The sequence below is a fragment of the Nomia melanderi genome, chromosome 7 (assembly GCF_051020985.1).
Source record: "Nomia melanderi isolate GNS246 chromosome 7, iyNomMela1, whole genome shotgun sequence".
Lineage (NCBI taxonomy): Eukaryota > Metazoa > Arthropoda > Insecta > Hymenoptera > Halictidae > Nomia > Nomia melanderi.
The window spans coordinates 8,143,357-8,162,511 of NC_135005.1; the positions used below are offsets into that span (position 1 = coordinate 8,143,357).

The 19,155-nt window shown below is 33.6% G+C and overlaps 1 protein-coding gene across 4 annotated transcripts in view; it reads left to right on the top strand.

The window, feature by feature from the left end:
* LOC116424351 (protein couch potato) overlaps positions 1-19,155 on the top strand; it is a 183,094-nt gene that overhangs the window by 124,484 nt on the left and 39,455 nt on the right. For 3 of the 4 annotated variants that reach the window (XM_076369077.1, XM_076369079.1, XM_076369075.1), the window contains exon 6: positions 4,984-5,125. In XM_076369077.1, coding sequence (XP_076225192.1) covers positions 4,984-5,125 — 142 coding nt within the window. The remainder of the gene's footprint in view (positions 1-4,983; positions 5,126-19,155) is intronic. The other variant, XM_076369078.1, reaches the window with a different exon arrangement.

A 19,155-nucleotide genomic window follows, 5' to 3' on the forward strand; every position in this document is an offset into this window, starting at 1 on the left:
AGGACCGTATTGTAATAACGCTGGTTGCACCGTGTGACATACTATCGATATATACATATGTATATATATATATATATATATATATATGTATGGTGTTGTTTTGCCTCTTGGTAAGCGTGGTCACCACCCCCCCCCCCCCCCCCTTTGCCCCAAATCATCCATTTTCTTTGTCATCGAATCTTCGCGATTTTTTCTTTATTTTTTTTCTCTCTTTATTTTCATGTCTATGTACAGGAGTGTTATTGTTTAGATTTAATCTTGTACAAACGCGACACCCGATCTGTGACGGCGATGCCTCGCTACTTTGACCGTCGGATGCTTCGTGGTCCTGGAATTCGAAATTTTTGGAACAAAAATGACATTTAAGTTTTTGGAAAATAAATGAAATTGAAATTTTAAAAGTAAAAGTTTAAAAGACAAAGTGGGTTTTTAATGATAAATTTGAATGATAAAGATTGTGAGATTCGTCATTTTTCGTTAATGTCTTTTTTTTTGTGAAGATATTGAGTTGTAATATAAATGAGTTCGGTTATGAATATTCGATGTTCCTTTTACATTTGCTAACGGCGTACCGAATTATATTTCATCAATTATAGAAATCTTCATTGAATTCGTATAATAAATAACGTGAATTATATTTAATTAATTATACAATTTCCATTATGGCAGATTCTCGTTTCGAATAAATTAAATGAATCTTTATTGTATTCGTATAATGGATTAAATGAAGTACTTCATTTTCGTTATTTTCGTTATGGCAGCTTCTCGTTTTAAAGGATTCGTTGAATTCATTATTCCTCTTTTGCTAATTAAAAAAATGTAAACTTATTCAGTGCATTACTTAATTTCTCGTTAAAAAGGATCCATTATATTGAGTATATTTTCTTCTGTTTATCAATAATAATTCCTCAGTATTCCTTCTCAATATTACAACAAAGTGTCTCGAAAATTACGCTCCATCAGTTACGTAATCCCAAATAATACTACTATCTGTTGTTGTTTATTCGTATTATTACAATTTCTTGTTTCAAAGAAACAAAAATTCACTGTACCCAGTATTAATTTTCTACTCACCCAAAATTCAATCCAGTCGATCTAATTGCATACAAAAATATTCATTTACTACCTAGATCTTTAACACTAAAACGACCTATCAGTTAATATTAACTTTCCGGAATTCCTCTATAAAAACTCCAAGAGTGCATCTATCGAGACTTCAATTGATTCGTAATTTGGTTTGGGTATTCCTAAATCAATTTTTTCAACAATCTCTCAGAGATGCGTCTATCATCCTTTTAATAACTGTAAAAAGAAGAAATCAGGAATGGGTCATTTCGACACGTCCGCCAGTTTTAGTGTTAAAACTGTAATATCTCTATCTCCATAACCGAAATTATTTAAATAACAATCTATTATCGACAACATTATCAAATCTTCCGCTACGAGTCTCTCAATCAAAATTCCCTGCTCGCTTTCATCAAGAAAACTCCCCTGTAGCGTTGCAACGGAAACTCTACCACGAGAATAAAACAATAAACATCCGCTGGGTCGGTAGGAAATTATTTTCCATTGGAGAGCGTGCGGTTCGTTCCGCTTCGTTGCTCGAATTATCAGTTTATACGGGCGCCGGACAGCGAACGTGTATCGATGGACGAGCATCAAAGTCCGATAGCGAAGCTAATAGCGAGGCATTATACAGGATGTTCAAAAAGCTTGAGACCAAACTTATACTACGTACTATTGAGATCAAACAGGTGAAAAAAGTTCATGTAAACTTACATCTGAAAATGCTTTATTGGAAAGATAGAAGCATTCAAAGTTTTATAAGGAAAATTGGTGTTACAATATATTGTACAGAATCGTGTACAGTAATGCTCGCTTAAATTCTTCAATTGCGGGTCTCAGCAGTAGAATTTAACCGAGCAGAAAAAGCAGTAGGAAGCTATTTGTTTCCAAGAATTGACTCGAGCACATCCTGACAAACACAGAGAATCGATATACTAAGCAGAAACGGGATAGACACGGACTTCAAAGCGATGCCGCACGCGTTAAATATAAACATGCAATGAAGAAAATTTCAATTACCATCATTGTAACCTTATCTTCTCAAATGTAGTACCGATGGCTTGTTGACATTTTTCTGATTAAAATGAGTTCGCCCAGATTTACCGATTTAATTTAATTAACGAAAGTAAAGGCTCATTTCCCCCAAATCGATGAAACTAAACCGATTTACATCGTGTTCGGACTCATTTCAATTAGAAGAATCTGAATAAACCATTGGTACGACATTTGAAAAGGTAAGACTGAAATTACTGAAACTGGAATTTTCATCACTGCAGCATTGCCGTTTATGTTCGCGGTTTATGTTATTTTGCAACGAATTTTGTATAAATTCGAAAGCTTCGTAATTCCAATGTATATTCCCGTCGATAAGAACTTTGAAACTTGCATTGCAAACAAATATCAATCGTTCAAAGTCGGCTGTTCAAGAGATACGAATACTCTTGCGACTCGGTGTATCTTTTATAGAGCTTTCAATATTTTACGTTTGCAATATTTATATCGCCCCACGTTTCAAACATTGAAATAGTTAATGCAAGTGCAAACGCGAGTTAACTCGTCAACAATGTGTTAATTGTAATCGCATAAACGAAATCGAAAAGAAAATGTGTCCGGTCTAAATGTTTTCTAGACGATAGGACAACTGATAATAGAGATCCTAAAACCGTGCGTAAACAATGAGTGTCACTGAGAATAATAATAAATATACGATTCTGTACAACGAATCAGCGATCTTGCTCCATATCTTTCCAATAAAGCATTTTCGGACGTAAGTTTATATGAGTCTTCTTCATCTATTTGACCACAGTACAAGTTTGGTCCCGACCCTTTTATACACCCTGTACACATATACAAACAGTACGTACCCTTGTATACTTGCATACATAGAGTTCCTCCTCTTTTTTTTCTATTTTTTTTTATTTCGTTACTACACCACCGCAACTGAACTCACGCAACTTGCAATGTCTTATAACCCTGTGTAACCGGTTTCTGTGCGAGAAATCCGAAACATCCTCTTGTCGGATGGACACGACCCGCTGAAGGAACACCCTTTTGGAAACCGAACTAACGACCAACCCTATCGCCCCTAACACTTCACACTTGTACACAGACACAGATACACATATAGACACACGAACCTGTGCTAATCTCCTCGTAATTTCGTCACCACCCCCGGAAAAGCAACCCGTCATCCCTGTGAACGGTCGGTTTTACATTGACGCGGAATCGTTTCTGTGGGGCCTTTCGTTGCCAGCTTTGTTGTGTCTCGATTGGTTTTTAACCCTTAACAGTCGAGAGCTTCTATTGTACGGAAACAGAGGATATTTGGGTTTTATTTCTGTTCGTTGTATTAGGGTGTTCGAAAAGTTTGGAGGATATGTGGATTAACAGACGGCAGATTCGAGACATTTATTTTGCAGTGTATGGGTGAAAGATAGATACTAGTAATGAAATTAATTTAAACAGATTTATGTGTACGTTAAGTGATTGTAAATAAGATTTATGGGAACTATTTATGAAAAATATTTAACATTTTTGATATTTAGTATTTTTAAGATTTAATATTAGATGATATTTTAATATAAATATTTTTAATATTAATTATTTTTAATATTCTTTTGTAATATAAATATTTTGGATATTAAACATTATATTCAAATAGTATTCTATGTTGAATATTAGATTAAAAGTATTTATTTCGTTCAAAATCTACTTTCAATTTTATTGTAAGTGTTGACAGTGTTTCCTTTGCATTTAGACAATATTCTGTTGTTCCATAGGTGAATTTTACTGAAAAATTATCGACTGTTGAGGGTTAATTACGTGACGAAGTAGTTTGGGGAAAATTGTTTGTTGGAAGTCTTGAATGAACGAGATTTTTTATTGGAGAAAAAAATTAGAGTATTTTAAGCATTGTTTTGCTTGACAGGAAAGAATTCAGAAATATTTTATCTAACAGGATGTATTTAATAGCGTAGAAACTTTGTTTAATACGTTTACTAGAGCCCAGATTAATATAATCTAAGCTAATTCATATAACGAACGAGAAAATTAAAGGTTCACCGCAGTGATCATACTTTCGAGTTCTTAAAATTCAATTACAATTCTTCTAACCTTGTAAATCCAATTTATAAGTCTGTATAAAGCACCCTGCCAACCATACGCGGTTAACGAGGCAGTCAAAGTACCAAATAAAGTTCAGTTCGTTCGACGAACGTTCAAAATTAATTTACAGCTGCTTTTTAACCTCTTAACGCACAAGCTTTCCCAGTATATACACCATTCACAGACTTCAAATATAAATCTTTTCATTCGACGATCAACATAAAATCGCTACCCTTTGATTTCTCGTGGCAAAAAGCTTCTCTTACGCATAAAAGAAAACCCATCACTAACAGTCGTGAATATAAATACTTCTTTCATTTATAAATCTCGAATACAAACAATCCCATAAAATTAAGTCACACCTTTCGTCGATCGGTTAAGGGATTAACAACGACTCGAGAAACAAATCTTAACCCTGCCACAGTTTTCCATTCAAACCATTCGAAATCACTAAATTATTTTTTAAAAAAGCCGTAAACACATATAGTCCAATAACAATCTTCAAACTCGAAGGCACTCCCAAACAAAATCAGAACACGGCCAAATCGAAAGAGATCGAACGAATAGAACACTGCTGAAAAGAAACCGCGATCGGGTCTAGAAAGATCCGACCAACGTGGCAGGGTTAACGAGCTGGAAACGAAATCCAAGGACCTGAAAAAAATGCAAAACTTGACCGGTCGGCTCTCGTCGACGAGAGAAAATGACCGACCAAAAAGAAAAATAAATAAACAAGAAAAAATACAGAAATCCACCGTTTTACCTCCACACCGTGTGCTCCCTGGTTTACTAATTTAGGGAATCTATTTGCAGCAGGGGGTTAGATTCGATCCTGATATGCCACAAACCATACGTTTGGAATTTGCAAAAAGTAACACAAAGGTTAGCAAACCCAAGCAACCAGCCGCTGCAGCAGCCACCTCGCACCCTGCTCTGATGCACCCTCTAACTGGACGTAAGTATGCACCGCCACTCGTTCACTCGCTGGATACGTCTCACTACTATTCTCACCCACTGCACCGACTACAGCGTATTTTATCTTCCTTCCTGGTTGTTTCTCTATCTTTCTTGAATTGTTATTTATTTATATATACATATATACATATATATACACATACATATATATATATAAATATATGTATATATATACATGTGGTTTTTTTTTATTCTTTTGTTCCTCCTACATACCCGACCACTGACCCACGACCCCTGAGAAACCTACTTCACACGTCTCCCGACATTGAGTCAAACACCGAAACTGTCGGGCAGTAGAAGTTCGACTACGGTATAATTAATTCGTATGATTTGGTAATGAGCCGTTACTGATCGTTCGAAGGTGATTAGATGTTTTCGGCGATTGGGGGTTTCTTGAATCATGGAAGCTGTGGGCTTGGTATATTAAACTCTAATCCTATTAGCGTTCCGACGAAGGAATTTGGAAAGGTATTCTGATTAATTTTGTGTGATTTTAATTAGTCGTTGATTTAATTATGGTTTTTATTAATTTACGTTTGTTATTGAAATGAATGAAATTGTACTTGTTTGGATTTCTGTTATTTATGGAATTCGACATTTCAGTAATTTATTTTTGATTGATACATTTTTGAGTCCGTATGGAACAGAAATTTATGAATAATAAAAAGGTTCACCGTGTTGGCATCCGGAAGGGTAAACATCGAATCCATGATGTTCGATGTGGTAATCAGGTAATGTCTTATTTACGAATACTTATTGAAGACAAAATGTAAGGAGATGACGAACTGAAGTGGTTCAGCCTGTAATGAATGTAATTAAAATTTCACGCGCGTTCCTATCGGATTATTTATTCGAGACTATAATCATCGCATCGGTAATGATCTCTTCAGATGATTCCGATTCAGAAATTAATGTTTCGTGATGCTGTCCGGTAGGTGTTGATAGCAACAGTTTATTATTATAATACGTTGTAATAATTAACCATTAAATCGTCATCGAATTAATGACCGTAACTCCAGTACTGTCCAGCCAATTTGATACACACGGGTATGTGTTCTCTCACGGGTCTTTACAATCACCAGTTAAACGATAGGCATTGATATTCGTTCAATCGATCATTCGTACACCGAATATTAAGCATGTATACGAATTCCGTACAAAATTTCCAAAGAAATTGAATTTTTATTGAATTTTATATTATTATTCTATATTATATGTGCTATATTATAAACACATTATAAATTCTTTACGTTGAATATGATAGATAAATATATTCTGCTTGCAAAATGGATTCGTCCATAGCTGTCGACAAACAAGCAAATTTTTAAATAATTATCTTCATATTCGTATAATTTGATAGAAAACGTTGTTTCGCGCTTATGAATATTGAAAAAATTAGGGCACGATGATAGACGAAAAATATAAGCTATCTTTACATGAGAACTATAAAGAAAAAGATAAAGATCCAATTGATCCAAGGTTTTGTAGTTGTTTGACTGTAATATACAAAGTGGAAACGCAAACAAACATTCAAAATAGATAATAAATTGTATTACAGTTTGATGATAATCTTGTTTCTTGACTTTATTTAAAAATAATAATAATAACAACAATAGTATAGTAAAAATAAAATGATAATAATAATAACAATGATAATAATAATAACAAGAATAATAATAATAATAATAACAGAAGTTTCAAGATTTAATAAAATTATTCATTTTTAAAAAATCGATTAACCATATTGAAATATTATTGCAATAAGTATAATTGCGATATTGAACAAACTATATTGAAGTAGATAGATGAAATATTATATATTGAATAAATAACGCTCGAGCAATCTTGCGCAATATTCCGAAATAAATGCCACTCTGAGAAAAACGTTTTTAAAAGTTGAAGAACATAATTCTGAGTGCGGGGTACATGTATTTGCTTTCAGCTCTGTATTTTGAGAGCTGCCACGCATTAAAAACTAGGACCTTTATGCATTTCATTTAAAACGATTCAAATTAAGGTTCAAGCATAACAAATTTTCTAATTTTTGTTTTTAATTTTACTATATCCCAACCTTTGAAGGTAAAAGTCACTAACGAATTTCGAAATTTTTGAGGAGGGCCGGATTACCAACGAACATTCGCATTAAAACTCACGTGCACGCAAAAATGTGACAAAACAACAAACATTTTAATTCCTTTTTTAACGTATTAAAAGTTAACAAACAATGAGTACATTCTTGTTCGTTTCTGCTTCAGTTAAAAAAAATTATTAAAGCACGAACTTGTTAAGCTGCAATTACAGTTCCTAAGCAGAAAGAGGAATTTTCCAATCGCAATAATAATTAAACAAAAGCAGAAAGAAGTTTCCCAATTTATTCAATTTTCACTGTACCCATTAGTAAACTGCGACTATCATCCATAAACAAAAAGGAACTCTCAATTTTTCAAAACTTCACTGCATTAAAAAGTTTCGATCACGAATTTTACGCGAAAAAAATGTTTCCCAAACTTTAAAAATTTTGCTAATCAATAAAACCTCAATTCGCGAACAGAAGGAAAACTTTCCCGATTCGTCCAAACTTTACTGTACCCATTAGCAAATTACGACAATAGTTTCCAAAAAGAAATAAAAGAACTCCGCGATTTCTCCAAAATTCAGCTTCAACCCCTGAACGCATAAAATAAACGTTTACAGTGAAACAGCGAAAGTGATCGAACCGCTGGCCGGTATATTATTAACAATACAACAACGTCGACGTAATAGCTGCGAAGCGAATCATAAATCGGCGAGCTAATTGATAGCCCCGAAGCGTTTAATGGGAGGGAACAAAAGGAAATATGAAAAAAAAGGAAGAAAACTTCGAACGCGTGTTCCGCCGGCATTAAATTCGCGGTGGCTGATATCGAATTTCCGAATAAAAGTCGGCCGGGTCGTGGTATATAACACTGAGAAAGGGTGAAGCGAGAGAGGGTGCATCCGGAATGCGACGCGATGCGACGCGATCGATTTAGATGGGAATAAAAGGAGCGGCACAGATATTCGAGTGCATCCCTCTTTGAATGTTTGTTTTACGTTGCCAATAAATATACATCTCGTTGCCGGGCACGCTTGAGAGCTTCTCGAAATAAGTAGAAGTCATTCGGAGAGGGGAAAACCGGTCGGAACTGTGAATTTTATTGGGATGATGTTCGGTTTTCAACCCTCTTGTGGAATATATATATCAGCGATCGATGGAACAATCGAGCGAACTGCGGTGTCCCGTTATTCATTGATTTCTTTATTGCTTTCACGATTTTCTTCGAGGCCATGATCATCCGAATTGTTTCGTTATCAATAACGATATTATTTGCGGGAGGGACGCAGAGAAATTTAATGCAATGATAATAGCAATAACGTAGAAAGTAAAGATAGTTGTTAGTCGTAGAATTTAAAAAATTTAATCTTGTAAACTTGTATTTGTTTTTAGGGAAACGAATTAACACGATAAGCACCATGAAAATCTCAAGTGTTTTCCTGTAGAGTTGTTCTTTTGTAGCAAAGAAACACAGGAACAATTATTAATTATTCAGCGTTACAATGTTTGCATTACACTGTTATCAACTTAGTTACGTTATTAAACATTTCCATTTCCCATCGGTTATCTTGTATGTTACGATTGTTTTATAGTCATTCAGAAACGTCAGTGACTGGCATGGCGCTTGACGTGTAAAAGTAATCTACAGCGATAGAGTTCAGCGTTTTATATTTATTTTATTTATTATTATGATAATAGGATTGAATTTTTATAATCTTTCAAAATGTGATACACTTTCAAACAATTTCCAACGTTCTACAACAAATCTGTATTATCATCTCTAGCGTGACATACGAGTGCAAGGAGCCGAAGTTAACAGACGTGACAACAGAAAACTAGATTTGTTATTGCTCTGTCAATAAAAAATATTATACACAGCGTCTACACCTGTTCATCGAAATATCACCATGAAAGTGTAAATTCGGCTTTAGTTGTGCTCCATAATGCCGCTCACTCTTCTGGTCGCGTCGGCCGTGGGACGCAGCCAACCATGACTAATTACATGCTCTGACCTTCCCGAGTTGATCAACGACTCCGCAGAGACGCGAGCGTCCCGCGGAGCGCTCGCTGTATCGACTTGTAACTATTTACTAGAATTATGTACATAAGTAGCACTCAAATTATTCTCTTTCCAAAGTTTCCACTTTTCTTGCACAGATTCTCAAACTTTCAATATTAGGGTCGAATGATGAACATTTTTTAAATTCCAAGATCTTGTCGAGCTTCCATTATTTTCAAGTGTACATCCAATCCTCTTTTACACGATTTCGATTTAACACAATCATTCATACTTTCGAAAGAAAACATTTCATCGCGAAATCGATCTATGGGGAATTATTATATTTTGGTGATTTCTTAGATCGAGAATCGATCTATATTTTTTCATAGGCGCAGAATATGTTTTATTACTCGAGTCTCGTACGCATTTAAGCTTTTTACATTATTTATAGGTAATGCGTGTAATAATATAGATAATAAATATAACACTACGTTCATTATCAATAGTATTATATAATAAATATAAATTGTATATATTATTATGATATAATAAATATAGATTTTTAAATATAAAATTTTTAATATTTTATAATAATATTTGAAATAATAGTAGTAGTATTACGAATAATATTTAAAATATTATAAAAATTTTTAAATATAGATCTCTATTATTGCATAATAACTACAGATAATAAATATAGGGAACACGTCCTCGCAGCGTCGTGTTCAATAAATAGATGAAAATAAATAATCTTCGACTTCAGGAACTCGTCCCGATTCGCTAAAATTTTCAATGGTAGTCCGTTGTTCGTTCAAGGTGGGATGTCCCGCGGGAGAATCTCCATCGATATTCTTCGTCGTCCCGGATACTGTAGCGCTGAAATACCCAGGGCCGAAGTTTAATAAGCGAATCCCGGAGAGTACTAAGTACTCGTTAAATCGAGCGCTGAAGAAGTTGGTGGCGCACGCGAGCGGAGCGTGCACGACCGGTCTATCAAGTTTAAACGTGAAAATGCCTGGAAAAACGCGGGGAAACAGAAGCGAAAATTGGGAAAGGGGAACACGTTGAGATATTCTGTGAATCCTGAGCTGGGCTCAGCATTTTCTTTTGTATGAATTATCGAAACGATAAATTTGTTGTTCCTTTGGTAGGTATTAATTAATTAATATTATATTAAACATAGTGTAATTCGTACTATATTAAATGTAATGTAATTCATATAACATTAAATACATTTGTACTCATTTACATATTTCACTGGTTATATTTAACAACAAATACAGTAGTTACTATCGTATAACACGCAGTCAATAACTTTTCTGCAGGTGTACCCATAGAATAATCGTAACACATTAACTAAAACAATATTTTTAACGAAAAGAAAGCAGTATATGCGCTTTAAAACCAGGTTTACAGACATTTATTGTAGAGTTTATTCTATTGTCGTATGACGTAGACATTTACCAAATAACGTTCATAAAATTCAATGTGCGTCAAATTGACGTGTTCCGTAAACATAGTGTTAAACAAGGATTAAATAATGTAATAATATAATATTAAGACCTCAAATTGATTTATCCATCACAGAGAAACAGAAACGTTACACCGATTCGTTCGCGAAAATAACGGTTCCGAGTCGACCGTATTATAATCTGGATTTCCAAGCACTCCAATAATGCACGTGCCAACCGTTCGCAGTGGAAAAGTTCGTCCGAAATAACCGGCGGAAAATAAAGATCGGCGGATTAGTAAACCGCCATTCGCGTGTCCACTTAACGCAGCATTGACGATGCAATTGAAACATCATTTCCGGCAAGCTGCACCGAAATATCGGAGAGTCTCTCGATCCGCTCGGCCGAATAAAAGTCACGGTTGCAATATTAATTCTCCCGCGGGCCGACGGATCGTTTAATTGCCGCCATTATGCCGCTGTTTTTCCCTCGGTTTTCCTACGCGAAAGGCAATTTTTTTCTTTCGAATCGCGAAGAAATGAACGGTATTCGCCACGGTTTTGTAATGCAAAACTCGCGGCACTGTTCAATGGGAACGAACAAAGTGTGTTACTAACCGCAGCGACAGTAAGTAACACATAAATCGTAGAACGTTATGTAAATTTGCTTGGGAAATGTCGATGCGTGCGACATTTCTCGTATACGCATGATGCGGTAGAAATTTTCAGTGTAAATAAATAGAATTGGAAAATGAATTTTTAAGATTGTTTCACGATTTTCGTTATTCGAAATCTTCTAACGCTAGAACTATTGCGCCCGTCAAAATGGCGGGTTTCGATTTTCTTATTTCGCAGATGTTGATATTAACACTAAACCTACCAGACGGGTCAAAATGGTCCATTCCTGATTTCTTCTCTTCGCAATTATTAAAAAGATAATAGATATTTCTCTGAGAAATTATTGAAGAAATTGAATTAGCAATACGCAGACTGAATTATAAATCAATTAAAGTCTCGATAGATGTATCCTTGAAGTTGCTATAGAGGAATTTGAAAAAGGCAGTTTAACTGCTCGATAGGTTTAGTGTTAAAAGTGTTAAATATCTGGAATGATTACAAAAACAAATAGTTTCAGCTCAATACTATAATCAGTATATTAAAAAACTGAGAAAAATCTATTGTTACAATTTTTATAAGGACTACATATTAAGCATATTAAACATTCGACAGTTGAATATATTAATGAATTAATAGATTAATTAAAAATATTTCATTTTTCTGTTGGAAACAGAATTGAAGACTTATTAGGCTGCAGATCTTTGTACAAAATCAAATTTTCTTATAATTTATAAAAGTTACAAATAACCTGAACTTTTCTTGCGTGTATACATATTGTTTATAAATAGAAATTTTTATTTCTGGTGTGTTAAGATCATGGTTGGTGAATCTACGATTGTATTGAACGCTTAAAAATTTTATATTCATTGTATTTTATTAAAACAATGAACGGTTGGCCGATGAACGTGCGAAGGAATAAAATAGATACGCTTGAAAAACGTCAGCTACGTACTGAATATTGAAATGTTCAACTTCTTTTTTTACTATGAAATCCATTTTGAACTATTGAATATTGAATTGTTCGTTCTGTTTTTTTCTCAAATATAAACATTTTTAGAAGAACAGAAACAGTGATGTTTCAGAGTTCCAACCACCGAATATTGAAATACGGATTTTGCAAGTTAATTATACCTCTTTTTAATAATTAAAATAAAAGACATTACAATTGTCTGGTTCTGTTTATTTCTGTATTTTCTTTGCTTTGTTTGTTACAAGAGAAATGTGTAAAAATGTGTTGATCACACAAAAGAATATGCAAGAAAACTTATAGAATATTATTTATTTATTATTTATTAATTATTTATTATTTATTCACTATTTATTCATTATTTATTTATTGTTCATTTTTTTACTTAAAAGACTCCTTACATGTATACGTTTATAAACTTTACAAGGTTTTCATAGAATATATTTATTTCCATACGATTATTATTCACAGCGTTTAACGTTCTGGCTGTACGATCCTCCGCTTCGTTCAAGCCGCGACTCGGTTTTAAATAAAAAGGTTCCTGTTTCTTGCTGCCCTTAAGAAAGTCGCGGCAGACCATGATTCCAAGTTTTATATCCCCCAAGAGCATTTAACAAGCTTAAAGGGGATGAAAATTAAGCCTGATAATATTTCCTACAAGAACCGGGCCGCTAATGATTAACACTTAGTGAAAGTAGCTTGGAATATATTTTCTCATGTTTCATCGAAAAAATTTACTGCTTGTACATACAATTGATTACATAATCAACATATGAAGACAACTCACTTAAAAAATAGGTATGAATGAACAAAAAATTTTGCTCGATAAGTACTTGCATGATTCTAACATGTTTGCTCTCGTTTTAATCAAAACAAGGTAACATTCAAGACGATGAAGGTTCATTCGCCAAAAATGGAAAATAAAATAGTTTAACTGAAAAATAAAACTTTTTAAGTTTGAGTGAACTTTTTCTAACTCAAAAATCAGAGATTTTGTTTCTCGATTATTATGTATATTTTGTGAAGACAAATTTATTGAAAGAAATGCTGATAGCGAATGGATTAATGTTATCGAATGCTTCGACTAACAAGAACAGGTACCGAACTCGGAAATTCAAAAATTATGAAACTGTGTATGCGTAACTAAAGTAAATCAAACATGACACATTGCAATTTTTTTCTCTTCGAAATTTTACTTTCAAAAAAGTTAAACGAAAAATACATTATATTTTCACGTCTACAGAATTGCGAAATAAAATTTCTCAAACTGTTGATTTTGAAAACGATCGATTTGAAAATTTAAGAATTTTAAATTGAAAAAATCATTATTTTAATTAAGCAAATAGATGTATAGAGGTAAATTGAATTCGAGGGGATTCAATTGAAATTTATAGATAAGGTTAATTAAAATTAGTTTAAATCAAATTGAAGAAATGGAATCGAAACGGATATACCGAATAACAGTTATAACTTATTTCAGTTCTTCATAACTGTTTCAGTTATAGAAGTCTATTTTTGATATTCTCTGATTTTTGTCAATTTTAATGGAATAAATAATAGTCTGTTTAGTTACTAAAAAATGTACTCATCCTTCGTTTTTTCTAAGTAAGGAAACCCTTCTTTTTATAAATAGCTTCTAAATATGTTGTATAATAATTTCAGAAACCAAAACATTAATTTTTTCAATGTTCGTTTTCTGGACTTAACCACGTCTTCTGAGCGACTTATATAATAGTTTCAAACAGTTCTTTTCGGAACCTTTTCAATCCCTGGTTGCAAATTATCCAAACGGAGGGAATATAAATTTCTTTTTTCACGAACGTACTTGCGATCGTTCCCGCGCGCGGATAGACGCAGGCATTGAAATCACCGCGTAAAACACGCTTATGCGCGTATCTTTGCGTTCCAGTGTCCATGACAACCTTTGGTATAGAACAATTCACCTTGCGGCGTGTGAAAACTCAGCCACCCGTGCAGTTCCCCTTGCTAGAACGCAGATATGCATTCCTTGGCGCCGTGTTACTCTGTCTGCCAGACAAGAATCATCTTTCGAGAGTTTTCAACGTTAGAACTATGTACCGAGTATTTAATTAGCACTAACCATACCGCGAATCAGTAAAATGACCGGTTTTCAAATTTGATTAAAAACTAATAGCACGAGTAACTAAACAATGCAACATAAGAACTGTAATTCGAAGTCATTAACATTAAACGTACCACGATCGAACAAATGATCGGTTTTAAAATCGTATTTCAAATTCTGCGCTTTCTCTTGTTCGTTTAACTATATATTAATTCCTATATTGTTCGATTAATCAGTTCAGTTAACTTTATTTATGTTGTTATATTAACTTTAGTTATGTTATTTATAGTTGCGATAGGAATAAGTAAATACAACGTGTCGATACGGTTAGTGTTCGTAAATTTGAATACAATAGATATGCGCCGTGAACTTTGAAAGTATATTTAGTTTCGAGATATTTGACACTTTCATGGTATCGATAATTGTAAAATGCACTAAAAAATATTAGTTACTGAAGCTCGTTTATCATTGAAGCTGATGGTATTTACCAGAAAATGTAGGTGGGTCCAAATTGAAAATTCAATGGGAATATCGAATATTGCTCGTCAAATTTTTCAACTACTCACAAATATTTAAATTCCTAACAATGACTATTTTACATTTTTGTGTTAGACAATAAATATCGTTAGCAATCTAAGTATTTATAAATAGGCAGGAACGGAGTTTTAATAATTACTGACTAATCTACACATTACGTATAATTAGAAATTTAATTAATTACAGATTGTTCCAATCAAAATATTGACTGGAAAGTAGTGAACAAATTCATAGAGCACATTCGTAGTTAAATATAAATTAGATGTCGGTATTTTAATCATTTTAAAGGATTCAATGAAATAGTTAGCTATATATACGATAAATCGAATGGCTTTCGAAATAGTTTTATATGGGATAGTCTCAAATAAGTTATGCTCTGAATTCGAATTTAGATCAACTCCATGTAATTTGTCCGTTCCGAGGCGGGTGCAGTTGAATCGTTGGACTGTGCTTTATGTATATTCCACGTATTCGCATAAAATGCTATATATTCGCGTTCTGTTGTGTAAATATTTCTGGTCTGCACGGCGATTCGTGCGGTCGCTTTGTGATACTCGGTTCTCGGTATATTATATTCGTAGTGTTGATGAGACAAAGGTGTCAGATGTACGCTATTTACTTACTCGATTCCACGATTCTTCCACTGTAAATCTCTCAAATGCGCTACTCGTAAACGGATGCATTACAGAAATTGCAACTCGAAATTTATTTGTTATTTAGAAGCGGTGCGGAATTTATTACAATGCTCGAATCCAGCGAATAGTTGTTCGCAAACGGTAAATTTGTTTCACCAGTCCAATTGATTTCTCTATCGTTTAAAAATTATTTGTTATTATTCATCAGTTTCCTTTACCAATTCGATTAATTTTTCTTTCCTTCAAAAATTGTTTAGTATTATTATTCATTACAAACTACGTATTAATAGTTCCTTTCGTACACTGTCTCACTTACTACTCTACGCATTGTAATGTATTATTACTTTATCTTACGCATTATAAAGCAATTTTTTGTATAAAGTAAAGAGAAATGTAAAACTAAAAGTTTTCTAAAATTTATACTTCAAATATTGAAATTCCAAGGCGAACAGAACGTAAAACATTTTAATTTCAGTAATTTCTTTTCATCTCTCTCTCATTTTTCCATCTTTCTGTCGTATCAAGTTTTCATCTAACACGATCCAACAATTAGTAGCTTCATCGTAAAGTTGATATACATATTTGAACAGCATACGTTTGAACCGTTTGCCTTTTCATACCGAGTGTACGATATTTTATTTTCCGCTGAAAATTATTTATTAAGCTGAGCCAACTCGGGACAATAATTTTGTTAGCTTTATCTTCTGCATATTACGGTTGATTTGCCTCCGGTGGTTTCAGTAGTTCTATTTTCACTGTATCATGGTCAATTCGACCTCTTTCGTGAATATATTTTTCACAGTGCATTCGAATGTTAAGGGGGATGAATAAAAAATTTGTCGTGTTTTTGAAATTAATTCACGAGGCAAGCGGTTAAGACGTGTAACTGTAGAAGAATTTTAAATAAAGATGATACAGGTGAAACAAGAAAATAGATGAAACAGATAGAACAACAAATTAAATAAATAGTAAATAGATAAAATAGTAAAGAAAATAAATAAAATAAATAGAACGGAGATAAAATAATAAACGAAATACATAGAAAATAGATAAATAATAAACGAAATAAATGGAAAATATATAAAATAGATAAAATAATAAACATAAAACGGATAAAATGATAAACAAAATAAACAGAAAATAGATCAAACGAAATAAATACGTTCCAGGAAGAAAAGTTATCCACAACACGTATGTAAATTTCGCGGCATTAATTTAAGGTGAGCTTATTTAGCCGGGTCGAGCGTTTATTTAACGAAGAAGGAAAGGTGCAACGATCCCGAGTGCAAATAACAAGGGAAACCGCGCGAGGAAACAGTATCGAGACAGCTCACGTTCCCTCGAACTTATTTCGCCCACAGGTCGCCGTGGAAATCGCGGGTCAGCCTAAAATCAATAAAGTGCAAGGTCCTGCCATGTACGAAAACCCTCTGTGTGCAGTAAAATGTAGCGTGCTCGACGGTGTGCCTGTACAAGTGCCCGTGTATATACCTTGTACGTGTGCACTCTGAATTATTTACATACCTACGTCGGGTTGTTTTTAGTAATGCGGACAGGGGATCCGAATGATTTTTTAAACGGAAGTAATACGTCGAATTTTGCCGTTGGCAACAGCGGAAGATTACAACTTTCAGAATAACGAAAACGTTCCGTTTAAATGATTAACGAACCGCGGATTTTTATGCATTCATGAGAAATTTCGGAGTGCAAAATTGCAGGATGCACAGGATGAGGAAGAATATACAAAAGCTGTGAATTGCGACGGTTTTTACGATATACGTTCAGATAAAACTATTTTACATCGTAATTCTGTTTTTCTAATTGTATCCTTAAACATCGGATTTTCCTTGCAAATTTGCGGTTTAATTATGAGAATAATTATGATTGTGAATTACCGAAAAGTGAATTCACACGGTAATATCGTGCTGCTCGATAATTTAATTTGTAAGGTATAAGTACGATAAAAATGGAGAAATTTCGTTGAGTTAATTAATTTTATCTATAATGTCACCGAAACGTGAAATTCATGTTTGGTCTGTGGAATATTTATTTTCCGTGAAATTGCATCAGGTTCGTTCAATGAAATATAGTATGTTGTTAAAAAGTTGACTTGCGATAGCATTTCATATTTATTTGGAAACATAAACCGCGATTTTAATGGAAAATGTAAGTCTCAATTTATTCCGGATTCAGAGTTGAAGCAAATAGAATTGTATAAATTGGGTTGAGTAAATTAAATTAATAATTAATTTATAGAAATTTATAAATTATTTCAGCTTGCTAGTTAAATAAGAATTAGCATGTTAAAAATGTTTTCCAAAAATATATGAAAATATTTACCGTATCGCTCTCGAATTTATTTTTACATTAATATGATTCGATAACGTGATTTGTATTCAGTATAGAGTAGTGTTGTATTTCAAATGAACTGCAAACGGTAATTGATATGTATGATTTTAAATCATTCATGAAAGTTTTGGTTTCTCAAAAAATAATTTTCCTGTAATTCTCATATAAAGGTAGCTCAGTTTTTTTTATCTAACACTGCAACTTTACTCTTGGAAAGTTTTTAATTTAATAAATATCAATGTTATTTGTTATTTCAAAATAAACGTGCGCTTACAATAAAACTGAACATTTTTCACGTTCTCGTCAATTATTAGGTCATCCCAAAAGTAATGTCGTTTCTGATGAATTTGTTTAACGTAAAACCACAAAACTTTTTGAAAGTGGCGTTGAAAAGTTAATCGAGAAATGGAAAAGGTCGTAGGCAACGGTGATCAATACGTCAACGATTTAAAAAAATCATAAGTATTAATTTTTTACACCAGAAGCTAGCAAAAAACAAGAATGCCATTGTTTTTAGGATGATCTAATATGAATAAGTTAATATTAACCTGTTAAATCGAATCAAATAACTGTAAAACTAAAATGATGTAAAACAAAAAACTAATTCGTGTTACATTAAAATCTCACAAACAAAGGAAAACAATTCGCGTTAAATTGAAGTCTTACAAAGAATGGAAAATAATTCGTGTTAAATTAAAGTCTTACAAAAAAAAGGAGAATAATTCGTGTTAACTGAAAATTATCCAAAAAAGGCAAAACAATTCCTGTTACCTCAAAATCATGCAAAAGAAGGAAAGTAATTCCTGTTAAATCTTGATCACTTAAAGAAAAATTCGTGTAAGAACAGAATCGTGTGTGCTATCTTTTTTCCTCCTTTCTTCAAACGGAAGGAATGCAAATTATTGACGACGCAGGTTGAACTAAATCTCCTGCACACTGATCGTGCCGCGACGTTATAAAAGAGCGTCTTGTTGCGCTCACCGTGGCCACGCTCGACGATCTTTGTGGTAATAATTGCCGGTTCGTGACGTATCGCGGGCCGCAAGAAATAAACGGTTTCGTGGAAGCCGCTTCGCAGCGATTTGCATTGATTCTGCTGGCCGCGGCGCGAGACGGCCCTCGAAACCGCCGCGAATGTGTCACGTTGTGGCCCGCGAGAGCCACTTCCGGTTCACCTGACCGCGAATGGAATCAAAGAAAAGCTTAAAGAGCCGAATACAACGTGAACTCGCGTTAGAGCATTTAGATGCACCGGTTACGACTACTTCAACATCTTTCCCTGTGAATTCTATCTGAAC